Here is a 15,521-nt window from a genome sequence, read left to right as displayed (position 1 = left end):
ACAGGATTAGATGTAGGCCTGGGAAATGCTCTCCCTGGCGTTGGTCAGACCTATCCTTGCTGTCTCTCTTACATCAACAACCATGCCATCAGTGTAGACCCCAGGCGTGGGCTGCAGGAGGTACTCCTCGACAAAGTCTGGACAAAACAACGGGGCATGGAAGAGGAGGACTTTAAAAAGGAGGAAGCCCTACTGGTTGGTAAGCAACTTGCACAGAGAGCACCCGAGCATGAGACAGAAAAAACACCATAAATCACCATAAAGGTAGTCAATCAAACTTACATTATAATTTATAGGCTGCAAATAATTAACACTGTACCTGCATGACACCTGCCTAAACAATGTTTCTAACAAACTGAAGCAATATTCTGAGCAGTGCAAGTTCAAATTAGCACAATCTTTAACATCTACAGCAGTAAAATGCAACATACAGGTTAATACTGTAAGTACATTTTGCTGATACTTTCATATGCCTATAACACTGTCGGACTCAATGGATTAAAAAAAATGGATCACACTGTGTGCAGATCTCTCTGGAGCCATAAACGGCTTTATACATTTTGCTTTTCACATTTGCAGTAGTACTCCACAATACAAGTAAGAAAACTGTTGGTTAATACCAGCCATAAGTAGGTCCAGTACGTAATATAATCATATGTCAAGTTTTGATTTGCCTCAGTATTTTATTAGTATTTCTTTTAACCTCTACACACTGCCTTTGATTTCATAGTCATTGAATTAGAGCATTTATTTTACTTTTCTTAAACATACAAGTCACATTAGCACTAACATGTCAGCCACTACAATCCAAAAATAACAATATAATAATAGGTTTAGGGTTATTATTATTCAATTATTATTACAATCAACAAAGTGGGATTCATATTTATCTTTGATCACTATCACATGATGACAGCGTTAATAAACGCTGCAATTTCATTGGCTGTCACTATAGGCCACCGGACAATGCATTGTAATATTCTTTGAAACTGAACTGAACTGTCTTTCAAATGTGGCGTTTAGACTATAACAACATTTGAGCTTCACAGGCAGTACATGTCAATGTTAGCTCAGTTAACTCAAAGGTAATTTTAACCCCAACAGATTTCTCTGAAACATTTACAAGAAAGACTTACAAGCAGACACCGGATTTCTAAGGACTTCTAAGGACTTACAAGTCAACTTTTTTTTCTCTGGTAAGTACTTTTGATGCAAAATAGACACCATAGATATTGTTGATTAGCCCAGTGAGCATTTTCCCGTTTTTTCGCCGACTATTTAGACGTTGATTAAACGTTCACGTTTAGACCAGATTTCAACAGATTTTCGTCCTCTACATTGTGCTAATAATAGTAGGCCTATATCATTATTTTTGAAATCCGGGTTGGTGCTCACTGGGAGAAACTATCCTCTATCATCAGTATGTGTCAGGTTACAGAATGAAGGTAAATATTAAACTTTATCTACAGATTTAATGAGTTATAATGAACCAATTTATTTTACCACCTATGTTAATATCTAGCTTACTTTAATTTTAATTAGCATGGAAAAGCATTTAAAAAATATTTTAATTGATTTAAAAATTAGTTTTAGAGAGTCCATGATCAGAAATACGTCCATACCAACACTAGTTGTTATTCATAATACCGTGTAATAATATGATACAAACACCGTTCAGCTGTTTACTGTCAAATATGTATTAGACATTCTAAAAACACTGTACGTTTAAATATTTAGTTTTGAGATGCTAAGCTAATGAAGAAGGACGTTGCATGCAAAACATCATGATGCCTTTATGAAAAAGGATGACCGCACTGTTATAGAAAAGACCGTTTCTACGGAGTTGCGTGTTTACTTCCGGTCAGCTGATTCATTTGCATAAAGGGCAACGCGAGATGAACTGCGACACATTTGGAATGTTTACGTCTACAATGGTCGACAGTTTTCTGCAATGTGTGATATTTGCAAAGCATAATTTTTTTTATTATAATGCTCCTTGCTTTTACTCAAGTACATGATCTGAATGCTTTCTCCACATATATTTCATTTTGAATTGATTAATAAAACGAAATAAAAATAAATTCCATCAGACAACTCTAACCAGGCAGATAACTTTGCTTTTTTTGTAGTGAGGGTTTTAGTCAACATTACTTGAAATAATGGAAGTGTATGGGAATTTATGTGTGGTGCACATATCTCACTCTCTCTCTCTCACACACACACACACACACACACACACACACACACACACACACACACACACAAACAGTCTCAGTGTCCTGGTTACAAAGGGATAATCCACAATAATGTGTAATAACTGCATAAACACCTTCCAGCTATTTACTGTCAAATATGTATTCAAACTTCTAAAGTAGTTAAAGTGTTAATGCTATGTTTTAAACTCCTAAGCTAATGAGGAAGTGCATTACATATGATGAGTTATAAATTAGGCTACACGACATATCAGTACACAGAATAGTTGCCTGCCTGTTTTTCTTCACTTTAGCCCATTCCTCTCTTCACCTCTCTCCAGAGTAACTTTGCTGTAACTCAATCATGACTGAAGTGGCACTCGGCATACCAGCCGACGACTCCACGGAGCTGCCGTACCCGGATCTGGCCCCGGAGGTCTTGGTCTGGTTCAAACAGACCACAAGACCCCGTAACTGGTGTCTGAAAGTGGCCTGTAGCCCATATCCTTTCTCACTGCTGGAAGTTTAACCTTTGTCTGACACCTGGCATGCCCAAATATGTGTCAGAATAATACAAACGTTGAGTATGCTTGAGTAGATACATCAATATGTATATTTCAGAGTAAAGGATACACTGTCGCTATTATTACATTGTAACATCGTTTAATCTAGCCATCATTAGTCCCATTAGGTCTTTCTAGTATGTAACCATCGGTGCTCTGTTGTTGATAAGTTTCATGAATTAATGAACATGTATGAGTTGTGACCTTAACCTCTTCCTGCACGTGGTTGGATTTTGTGTCCATACTGGTGATCCTCGTCAACTGCATGAGTCTGGGCATGGACGAGCCCGGTCGCGAGAGGAGCTACAAACTAGAGGTTAGAGTGACACCTGCACTCTTTTAAGTTGAAATACAATTAAAAAGTGTCCTTTCTCTCCGTGAAAACACATGCCACATACTTTAGTATGGTACCAGTGATTTTTTTCTTCTATTATGTATTGCAGATGGTGAATACCTTTGTCTTGGCATTTTTTATCGTGGAAATGCTCATCAAGATGTTGGCCAAGGGAGGCTTTGGCGATGAAGGGAGTTACCTCAGCAACCGCTGGAACAAGTTCGACCTATTCATCAACGTAGCAGAGTGAGTATCCCACAATGCCTTTCGCTCATGCCGGAAAATCACTGATAAACAACATCAGTCACCTTTGGAGAACACCACATTTCAATTCTCCGTTTCTCTTAAAGAAAACACACACGAGCATTCACTCACAAACACAGCAGAGTGTTTCAAAGCAGAGAAACCCAAAAGTTTGGACAACTTTTTTCAGACTGGTCTGACTTTTTGATAATAGTCTAAAGAAGCCATTATTCAAAAAGGTTTTTGAACCACCAGCTCTTGGCTTATCTATGATCAGATTGGATTCATATTCAGTATGAGAATGCGTGTACATTTTTATTTTTGCTTATGAAAACAGAAAATAAAACTTCTCTCCCTGTTTCTGTCCCTTCAGGTTGGTTTTCTACTTCCTGGAGTCCCTCGGCCTCAACGTGAAGGTCTGTCATGTGCTCGGGCTGATGCGACTGATCGGCAGAGTAGAAAGTAAGTCAACGTTTCAATTTGCCGTGGTCCTCGAAAGGTTGTCGTTTCGCCCAGTGTTTCCAAACATACCCACAGTAAGCGCATTATGTAGTGGTGTTAACGTGGTGGAACATTTCAAGCTTTTAATGTGACTCTTTGGGTGTAGATCGATGTGATAAACCTCCCAAAGCAGTCTGCTTTATTGCTTTATTATAACATGTCTTCTATCTGGCAAGAACAATGGATGTAAACACTGAAATACAAGCCGCTTAGATTATTGCAGTTCTCTTTTTACTGGTTTGACGAAAGAATCTTTAGGAAAATAAATTACAGTTAATTCAGAAGAATTAAGAAGGTCAACTATCTATCTTTAAACATGAGTGCACATGAATTGAATTTGTCTTGTGTGTGACAAAGATTATTAAAAAATAACGGCATCTTTTCGTCTTCATCTGTGCAGGAATGCGTGTCATGGTGACAGTGCTCTTGGAGATCTTGCCCATGTTGGCAACTGTTCTTTTACTCGCCCTGTTTGTCATCCACATCTTCGGGGTGATGGGAGTCCAGCTGTGGGCAGGGCAGCTACTCAACCGCTGCTTCCTGGGAGAGGACATTGCCACGTAAGGCCATAATTCTCTTGACTTCTTGATTATAGTTTGGTCTATAAATTGTCAAATAATGAATAATAATAATTATACATTTTATTTATATAGCGCTTTAAAAGGCACTCAAAGACACTTTACATGGTAAAAAAAAAAAAACAATAAGAGCATTTATAATAAGAACAAAATCATAACAATAAGGAACAACACAAAAAGAAAGAAAGAAAACATACATAATTGACTTTACAGGTTAAAAGCAGATTTGAACTGGTGAGATTTAAGAGCAGTTTTGAAAGTGGCAAGTGAGGGAGAATGTCTGAGGTGTTGGGGGAGGGAGTTCCAGAGGGAGGGGGCAGCAATGGAGAAGGCCCTGTCCCCCCAGGTCCGATGCTTGGACAGAGTAGGAGGGGTAAAGAGGTTGGCGTCGGCGGATCTGAGGTTGTGGTTGGGAGTGTGACGGTGCAGGAGGTATGAAAGGTATGAAGGGGCGAGGTTGTGAAGGGCTTATGCTATGTATTAACAGCAGTCGGGATCCTCACAATTGTTTTGCATGCAGTTCTGCATAAATACAACCACTTAACTCTTTAAAGAGTTTTTCTAAATGTAATTGAGGGCAGAAAAACGTAGATTGCTGGTGCAATTTCCCTGAAGCATTTTTCGAACCCCTTGTTTACTTCCCCAAATTAGATGGGCTCCTTCATCATGATGAATGTGTGCACAGTCGTCATCGCCACCCAGTTCTCAAACAGATTGGAGAGGATGAGGGGAAATCAGAATGGCAGGCCATCAGCGGGCACTGTGTTCATCGCGTGGCTCTGTTCCAAACTAACCAGCTGCCTGGACAGGATCAAACGTGCAGCCAACAGGTCGGTCGCTGTATACAACCTGAACGTCTTTTGGCATTTGAAACATGTTGGTGTCTTCATTTGTCTTCATTTAACCTGAAAATAACTTCCTCTCGGTTATTTACTGTCATCGTAACAGGGTGCACCATGATGGCGGGGACAGCGGGACTGATGACTTAGCGGTGAGACTATTCAACGACGTTCTGCATTATCTCCAGCAGCAGCATTGTTGCCTCGCCAACAAGAGGTCACCTAACTTGAGCTTGTCATCTTTCAGGTTGGGGCTCAAATTTGGATGCTATTCAAGGCGAGACTTTGTAAAAATATAAATATAAGTTACAGTGGTCAGGCAGAAGTTGCCATCAGTGCCTTGAAATGTGTTTTTCAGTCTGTGGGAGACAATAACTGAAGCCGGTGCCAGGTTGTCGGTCCTCCGAGCATTTCGTCTGCTGCGGTTTATGAGGCTGTTCAACTTCCTCCCTCAACTGAGGAAACAAGTGCATGTGCTGAAGAGGGCCGTGGAGAAGGCAGCTCCACTCGCCATATTAATGCTGTTCGTCATCTTCATTTTCAGGCATGTACATACACAAATTCTTTCTGCTCTCTGTTTGGAAACATGTGATTGTCACCCACCAGATGCACGCATTTCAATGATTGTCACTGCTTTTTCTTGTTTCCCTGCAGTCTCATCGGCATGTACCTGTTCGGTAATCGATGTGAATTCAAGACTCTGGACAGAGGCACTGACAGAAAAAGCTTCGACACTGTGCTATGGTCCATGGTCACTGTGTTCCAGGTTAGTTTGTCTGACTTCCTAATTTTGTACCGTCATCGTGCAATTTGTGTCTCAAACTCTGTCGGCGCCACTCTCTTCATTTGATCCAGATTCTGACTGAGGAGGACTGGGGTGTGGTGCTGTACAATGCCATGGCGGCCACCTCTCCGTGGGCTGCCATCTATTTTGTTGCCATCATTGTGATAGGAAACCTCATCTGTCTCAATATCCTCGTGGGTATCGTCATTGACGGCTTCAAAGACGAGGTGAGGACCTCTGTCTTCTCCAAGAGCTATACTTTTTATCACACCAAATTTGGCTTTTAAGTACGGCACACTCGCACACTTTTTGTTCACACCTACGCCAAACTCTTTTTCCTGTTGTTTCCAGTGCATCGATGATGGCTCTGATCCAGACTCCTCTCAGACCTCCGGCTCCTCCCCTGACACCGTGACCCCTGTGAACCTTTCAAAGGAAAACCCTCTGTCTCCCTGTGGGCCCAGCACATCCACTGTGAACAACTCAGGCCCAGAGGAAGGTTCTGCACCTACAAATGCCAATGAGGACAACGTAAGTTCCTAACAGTGATAGGTCAAGAAGTGTGGTTTGGGACCCAACCGAGCACATGAAGGTTTTACACACAATAATGCGGCCTTGGTCTCTTTGCCTCTATTTTGAGCAACAACTTTTTAAAGTATTTTTGCTCATGCTTTGGACAAAGGCAGTTATTGTGAGATTACCCCCCCCCCCCTTCACAGAGATCTCTGAAAGGAAAAGCGCTCCACTGGTGCAAAGAGCATGAAGAGTGGTCATTCTACGTGTTGTCTCCCCAGAACAGGTAAGTCTCACACACACAAACACACACACATGAACACAAACAAACAGGATTTCACTATCAACCTCTTCATTTGGCTTTCTTAATGTTTATGTTAATGCTGACATACTTGTAGGCCACCCAGAAGCTCTGGTACGTCAAAGAATACGTCCAACATGTCAACCTAAAAATCGGATTGGTTGAAGACTATGACAATCAACAATATCGTCCCCATTTACTTAAACTGCAAAGGGTTTCACTTGTAATTCTGCAGGCCTCGGGCAGATTTATTTACCTAGAGACAGCATAGGGGCGAAATCTGATTGGATAAAAGCTCTACTTAAAACAAGCTGTGCTGGAAGCAGCGCTGGAAGCAGAGCAACTGAGGAAGACAGTAGCTGTGCAGTGAGATAATAAGCTCATGGGAAAACTATGTAGAATACATGTAGTATATTTATGAGAAATTATTAAATTATAAAATAGCTATAACTTTGTGATTCTCTCTGGCCAGCAGAGAAGGCTTTGCTGGCCCACCACTGATTTTCTCTGTGTGTATGTGTGTTTAGATTCCGCATCTTTTGCCAGCGTGCGATCTCTCACAGGATTTTCCACTACACAGTTATGCTCTTCGTCCTCCTGAATTGTGTCACCATTGTTATGAAGAGGCCTGGTATAGACCCCAAAAGCAAAGTGAGACACATACAGAGTGTGGAGACACACACACATAACCCTATCTATCCAATATAGACAGATGCACACACACTTTTTCTAATGCATTATGAAGTGGTTATTGCACTGTATAATTGTACTTATATGCACTTGTAGTTACAGCATTATAAACCTTTCATTGATAAGTTTAAATTGATGTGTTGTTGCTGTAACACCAGGTTCTGGCTCTGGGTTTGCTGTTCGGGAATGAGAGCTACTGCCGGTCGTCCTGGAATGTCATTGATGGTTCGTTGGGGATTCTCTCTTTGGTCCACATTGTTGTCTCTCTGACTGAGGTTCATGCAAAACAGGTAAGCCACTAGAATGAGGGCGGATTTTACTTCCTTATTCGCTGTGAGGTATCGTCAGTGCCTAACGTGTTGCATGACTTTTGTGTGTCTGTTTAGTTGGGATCTGCTGGATGACGTTGTCGTCTTTGTGTCCATCCTGAGCATCGTTTTGAACGAGATAAGGATGGCAGAAACAATTCCCATCAATCCCAGCATCCTCAGAGTCTGCAGGGTGTTCCGACTGGCACAAGGTGTGCACACACAATCGACAAAAGGGACATTTTTTTGCATTCTGCGGGTGTTCAAAAAAATGTCTCTGTATGTCCTGAAGGCACATGTACAAAGCTGTTCATGACGTGTCTCTCTTCAGTCCTGAAGGCCAAGAAGATACGCGTGTTGCTGAAAACGATTCAGAAAACGCTGTTGCAGGTAAATGCTTAATATATGTATTTGTTTTTGTCTGATTCCTTATAAATTCAGAATTGACAGCATCTATGTTGTAGTGTTTGTTGTGCGTGAGGGATCTAATGTGCATTTTGGTTCCAGGTTGGAAACATAAGTCTCCTCTTCATGTTCTTCTTTTTTATCTATGCTGCGCTGGGAGTGGAGCTGTTTGGCAATCTAGGTCAGTCACACTACTAGCAGAGCACACACACACATGCACAAAGGCTTACAGCAAAGGATCATGGTCCCAGAGCTTATCCCAGAAGTCATATTGTTGCAAAGGAAACCAAGAAAGCCTTCAGCTAAACCAGGCAGAGTAGTGAGATAGTAAATACCACAGAAACAGCCATTTTAGCTAATGCTAATGGTGGACTATTACACAGTTGAAATACTGTAGGCCTACTACTGTGCTACACTTTCAATATGTAAAAAAAATATACAAATTGTCTTACTTCAAAAAAATGTTAGTGGTTCAAACCAACATGTCCACCGTGCGGAAGTCAGCATCTGAATGTCTGTGTTGTGCATCTCTGTGTGGATCAGAATGTCCAGAATGCTGGGGAATAAACAGCCACATCAACTTCAAGCACTTCGGAATGGCACTGCTCGCTCTCTTCCAAGTGTGCACCGGGGACAACTGGAGCGTGATCATGAAGGTATGCACACACTCACACACACACGCGCAGATACACACGAGCTGTAGACACGCGTCATCGCCTGACCACCGAGGAAGCAGTGACATCCAAAAATCACTCGTCTATGGGACGGTACCAGACACTCGCATGCATTGAATGTGACACTTTAAGGGTTTGATAGGACAGTGGGTGGGGTTGTTTAAAATCCTCTGATACCTTTTACTATTTGTAGTTTTTACTTAGTGTCTATTAGAAAAGACTCTCTGGTAACCCTTTGTATAATTCATTTCATACATTTCCCATTCATTTTCTGGGAGGTGTCCTGTAAAGAAATGAACCGTTTGGTTGTCATTACAAGGAAGATGGAGATACTGTTCACTTGCAATACATTTATTTCAGCTAATTGCTGTTAGCATAAGGAGTGTTTTATAGTGCACAGCAGAGAATTGTTGGGGAAGTATTAGTAAATGGTAGACCCATAAAATAAAGTACTACAATAATGTTTGTAAGATCAAATCTTTCAAGCGTAAGATGAGAACTGTTTATCTCTTTTAAGTTTCTAATTGTCCGATTATTAAAGTCACCGTGGTGACTAAACAGTCAAGACTTCAGAGTAAGATAGTGTTTGTAATGCAGGCTGGAGTCTGTGTCCCTCTTCCCTTCTGAATCCTTGCTCTGTGCCTCTCAAGGACACCATGAAGCTGTGTAGTCCTGGAGACGAGGGCTGCTCATCCTGGCTCTCCTGGGTGTCTCCACTGTACTTCGTTACCTTTGTGATCACGGCCCAGTTTGTTCTGGTGAACCTGGTGGTCGCCGTGATAATGCAAGCGATGGAGGACAACCGCAAGGTAAAGTTAATGCACGGCTCAAGAAAGCTTTCCTAATATTTTCCTAAAAATGTCGTATGAGGTTTTGTTGAAAGAGCTATATGATATAGTACTAATTATAGGGAAGATGCAGGCTTTGTCTTCATTTTACTTACATCGTGCAGTACAATAATAAATGGATAGTTAATTGATATACAAACAAGCTAGTCTACCAAAGAATTTTCTCTGGAAATCAACACCTGCTTATAAAGTCAAAACAAGTAAGCTAATTCAAATAAATGTCTCAGAACTTGGTCTCTATTTTTAGTAGTACCAAAATCACCAACAGCAACAGCTCTTACTGTGATTTAATGTCAGATTTTTCTAACAATAAAGTTTTTCCACGTCTTTCCAGAAACAATGTTCTTGTTGGTCTAAAAAAATCCACCGAAATGTTTTTAACTCTTAAGTGAATACGGTGGATTACTCAGACTGGGACGCTGTTTCTAGAGAGATTCAGATTTGTTTGAATGAAATGATCAAACCTGAACTACACTGCAAAAAGACACACTGTACAAAGATTGTGCTGTGGGAGGAAAGCTGACAAGAACAAAATACAAATAATAATGAAATAAACCAACTTTGATTTCTGACTTTCAGAAATACCAATGTTACAGAAGATTATTTTAATATTTTAACAATCCTTCTAACTTTTGTGTCCCCCCATGAAGGAAGAACGTGATGTACAGCCGGTCTCATCTCCAGATGACAGCGTCCAGTTAGACCCTGAGAATGATGTTCACGCCACATCGTCGGTTTGATTGTATATGCCAAGTTTGTTTTGATAGCAGTTGTTTCATTCTAATTGAATGATTTATTGATTTAAACTGCTTTTTTAATGTTTTATTTGTTTTGTATATATGCCAAGTTTGTTTTGATAGCAGTTGTTTCATTCTAATTGAATGATTTATTGATTTATACTGCTTTTTTAAAACTAACTGAATTTGATGAATTTTACTCATTGGGAGGTCTTTATTTTTAATCAACTTACACTTCCGCCCAACACATTTTGGCCACATGTTGCAGCGGCTGCTATTTCCCCAAAGGTAAGACCTGTTTTAATTATTTTTCGTTAACAAACACATTATAACCAAGATGTTGCAGCAGTTGAATTTGTTTTTACACTACTGAAAAGTTGATCAAACATGCAAACTTTACTGGGCTGTAACTTTACTTAAATCACTAAGCTAACGTTAGTGGGTTTTTGTTAAGTCAGTCTACAGTGTTTTTGAGCCTCATGGCAAGGACTGGAAAAGTGGTCGGTTCAATGCCACAATTCCATATGACTTTCCTCCATGATAATGTTATAGCGTATATTTAATGCTTTTTAGATACCAGCTCATCTACTTTTACAAACTTTCATGGACTTTGACAGAGTTTCGTGGTTTCCACCCATCCTCCACCTTAATAAGCTAAGTGAGGTTAGCTAAGAAGCGGCAGAACTTACAGATGCATTAAGGTAAATGCACACATGTAGGAACAAACATTCTTGCTCCCAAAGGTAAGAAATGAGGCATACAAGTTACATTAACATCACTGCATTTCGTTTTCTCAAGTAACATTGACCTAACGTGCTGCTAAAAGCAGAAAGGTTAGACCATTCGGCTTTAACGGTACCGTGAATTTCTGGAGAATAGTCGGTGAAACAAATGAACAAGGAGCGCTATTTCACCTTTCTTTCTTTATTTTTAAATGTGACATTATATTCTGCTAAAGTCTCTTATTGTGTTGTGTGCAGCTTTGGCCGGTGTTGAGCTAACGTTAACCCAAGTTCACCGTCATAAGTAGTCACGCAGTCGCACGTCTCCATTCACGGCACTAAGATGCCGCAGCCAGAGATTCAGATCACCATTTTGCAGTTTTCTCTACCGGAGTATAGTTTCAAACAGCGGTCGCAGCTCTGCTGACTGTTAACGTTACACTGAGCTGCCTTTGTGAATGTCTCTAGGCCGTACAGTCCATAATACACAATGTTCTTGCTATTTCAGGATGCTGATGAAGACAGTAACTGTGTCTCAATTCAGGGGCTGCATCCTTCGGAGGACCCAGCCTTCGCGGTCTGCGTCGGCCTTTGAGGATTTACTTTGAGGACCGCAAAGGCTGGACCGTGCGGTCTCCGAAATGAGACGGCCTAGCTAGAGGACTTCCTGTTTGCGTCACCAACTGTTCCAGACCCCCCTCCCCCCTTGCTGCTCCATCGCAGAATCCCTGCTCAGCAGTATTATATCTATATGTATATATACATATAGATATTTTAAATATATACATATTTTAAATATATATATACACACACACACACACACACACACACACACAAATACATTAAACTAAAACCTTTTCAGTATATATACTGTAAAGGTTTTAGATTAGTTTTTAATCAGTTTTTAATCATATATTCAATAACTCATTCATAGTTCTTTTTCATAATATTGTTTTTCTAAATTAATAATCAGTTACTATATTAAATTAATAATTTTCAATCAGTTATAGTTCTTGTAATTAAAACAATGTATTTATCAATAACTTTATTTTATTTCATTCACACATACATACATATTTACATATACACATATATATTGCAATCCTAAAGCAGAGGAAATCAATCAAGACAGTTAACATTAACAACAGTAGCAAAACAAATGTCAGCAAACATGTTTATTACCTTGCAGTAACACATATACACATACATTATATTTTTTATATAAATCCCCCCCTCCCTGCAGGCACATTTTTTCCAAAGTTGTCCAAATCACATTGAGAAAATTATGAAAAGTTAAACAGTTATCAATAATGTTAACACAAGGATGCAAACCTAGAAGATTGACCCATTTTACACAGCAGAATATACACAAATACACATAGAAATCATTTACATGGATGTCTAATTTCAATTTAAATAAATAAAAGAAAAAGGTGACATAACTGACATCTCTGTGATAGTAACAATAACACATCAGAAGGATCTACTGGTTGTCTTATTAGTAAATGCTTTGTACAGGATGAGAGCTAATGTAACTGTAATCTTAAGTACAGGATGGTGAAATGTAGATATTACAAATGGACTAATGTCTTAATTCAAAGTCATGGTTGCTGAATGTTTGTCCATCTTTCTCCCCCTCAGCTCCAGGCTCCCTGTAACAAAACAAGAACAGAATTAACAAAATACTCAAATTCAGTGTAGTCGTGTAATTAATCTCAACTTTTGTAACGTTACCGGACTTAAAGTGATATTTCAGGTTGATAACCTGTCAACCTGAGCTCACGTTGGTCCGTTAATATGAAGTATAAATCATCTGTAAAATCGTCACAATCTCAGTAAGATCTCAGTGAACCTCTGAGGTTTGAAAGTGAAGTTATTAAAAGTTACTTTACAAACTACGGTCGGATGCAGGCAGACGAGCTGGTAATAGCGCAACGGCTAACGCTAGTTAGCTTGTCAGTTACGAACTTCACGAACCGATCATTTTAACACACATGTGATGTTATAAGATCGCTTATTTGGCTTTAACATTAGTATCGGTGACATTCTAGTGAGTTGAAACCCAATACTTACATTTAAAAGTGAATCCTGCCGTTTCTCCAGCTCTCGCATCAATCACCGCCATGTTGGTTCAAATAAAATCTTCATCGGCACGCAATGCATCTCGGGATATGCTGGGCCGCGAAAGATACATCAGATGTGTCCTCCAAATCTGGGACCTGAAGGCTGCATTCGCCGGCTGCATTTGAAGGAGTCTTCAACAAACTAGCGAAGTGGGACGGTCTAGTCACAGCGCTGCGATGCAACCAGTCTACGAATGCAGCCTTCGAAGGATGCAGCCCCTGAATTGAGACATAGCTAGTGTGTTGCAGGACCTTGATGTACAATGCATGAGAATCTACACCATCAAGACTACTACGTCAGAGGGTCCTGACGACGTCGGTATCGTGGTAGAGGCCATGACACTTCTGTCTGCTTTGGATAACTTTGCAAGGGCTTGCTGCATGCTTGTTGGCTTGGCATATGCACTTCCCCTTGCCTATCCCAAGGAGCTCAGGTACACGTTTGAAGTGTTCCAGAAAGTCCTACTGGGGCTGGACTGTTACAAGTTACTAGCTTCAGAAAAGTGAATTGTTAAGTCACTGTTAAAACTGTCCTATGGGGTTGTTCAATGCTTGAGTTGATTCTTTTTTTAAGGATTCCAGTTAGAAGTATAGGTTTGTCTTCCTGGAGTTCAACAAAGTTTTAGTGTTGCAGGTGGTTGTTCAAGTGTTAACCATACTCATTTGAGTGGAGTGGCATGATGTTTGATTCACAGGCAGCTGTTCTTTTACCTTGTGATTCAACTGTGTACCCCAGGGATGCAAATTTGATGTTTCATTGAGGAATTTGCATTTGTTCAAGTGAGTCCCATTTGAGCAAGAAATGAAGAAATAAGGCATTTGAAAAACATATTGGCCCTTAAATGTTAATCTGTGCATGTAATAAAGTAAATATTGAATCTGGAAGGAAAAAAAATTGCAGTTTTAAAATGTCGTAATATTAGACATTGAATTGCAATTGTTTCAGTTTTATTTTTCTTATAGCCCTTTTCTCTACTTTGTTTTTTATTTTGATAATTTGCACATGAAAAATGTTTCAATGTTTCAAATGTTTGCACAAATAAATGTTTACCTGCTGTACTGTATATGCACTTTAAAAACTTTGATTGGCATTAATTAATATCTCCTAAATAAATAATAGTAACCTTTACATAATAAAAAAGACTATGTAAAGTTTGGAATTATATTGAGCTGAATTCAACAAATTTCAATTATGTATTAATTACATTTTACTTAACTTTGTTTGAATAAAATCAGCTGTGAATCACTGAGTAGACTTTAATTATATTTTATTAGGAAAGTCAACGATGCAGGAAATTGATGAATTTTACTCATTACTCAATTAGCTCTGAGGAGGGCACTGGGTAGACATAAATCCTCACAGTACCCCGGGACTGAAGTGTACGGGTTTGAGAAGGGACACATGGAAAACGGGGTGAATTCTCATAGATTGCGGGAGCTTGAACTTGACCGTGACTGGGTTAATAATGGAAACGATGGGGAACGGGCCAATGTATCTGGGGGAGAGTTTCTAGGATTCTGTGCGTAGTGGTATGTCCTTGGTGGAAAGCTAGACCTGTTGGCCGGGGAGATAGGTGGGTGCGGGTGTGTGGCGACGATCAGCCAGAAGCTTGTTCTGTTCGGAAGACCAAAGTAGAGCGGCACAAGTCTCACTCCAGACTCTCTTGCATCGGCGATGGTTGCTCTGGACAGACGGGACGGAAATTTCGGCCTCTTGGCTGGGTAGAAGAGGAGGTTGGTAGCCAACGGAAGCCTCAAAAGGTGAAAAACATATTGCCGCGGAGGTATGGCTGTTTTGTGCGTATTCTATCCAGGCCAGGTGACGACTCCAGGAGGACGGATTTGCCGCCGTTACACATCGGAGCATGGCTTCTAGCTCCTGGTTAAGCCTCTCGGTCTGCCCATTGGTTTGGGGATGAAAGCCAGAGGAGAGGCTAGCGGTGGCATCGAGGGTGCGGCAGAACGCCTTCCAAACTTGGGAGGAGAACTGGGGACCCCTATCAGAAACAATGTCCACAGGGATGCCGTGGAGTCTAAAACATGTTGGACCAACAAGTCTGCGGTCTCGCGGGCAGACGGGAGTTTAGGGAGGGGAACAAAGTGAGCCGCCTTGGAGAACCGGTCCACGATGGTCAGGATGACCGTATTGTTCTTGGAGGGGGGAAA

General features: G+C 40.5%; 2 protein-coding genes across 3 annotated transcripts in view; one reads left to right on the top strand and one right to left on the bottom strand.

The window, feature by feature from the left end:
- The window catches only part of cabp1b (calcium binding protein 1b), a 38,093-nt gene that overhangs the window by 9,544 nt on the left and 13,028 nt on the right, over window positions 1–15,521 (bottom strand). The gene's annotated exons all lie outside the window — the stretch shown is intronic.
- Window positions 7,431–10,513, top strand: LOC137868729 (voltage-dependent T-type calcium channel subunit alpha-1H-like). The gene is made up of 8 exons (XM_068705626.1): window positions 7,431–7,499; window positions 7,697–7,767; window positions 7,925–8,058; window positions 8,178–8,236; window positions 8,354–8,432; window positions 8,795–8,907; window positions 9,576–9,734; window positions 10,424–10,513. The coding sequence occupies exons 1-8, from the start codon at window positions 7,431–7,433 to the stop codon at window positions 10,511–10,513; spliced, it is 774 nt and encodes a 257-aa protein (XP_068561727.1).

The sequence above is a fragment of the Cebidichthys violaceus genome, unplaced genomic scaffold (assembly GCF_023349555.1).
Source record: "Cebidichthys violaceus isolate CVI_PGR_0920_01 unplaced genomic scaffold, fCebVio1.0.p SCAF_12, whole genome shotgun sequence".
NCBI classification, from domain to species: Eukaryota; Metazoa; Chordata; class Actinopteri; order Perciformes; family Stichaeidae; genus Cebidichthys; species Cebidichthys violaceus.
Note: the sequence above shows the minus strand (reverse complement) of the source record. Positions and strands in the feature narration are given on the sequence as shown.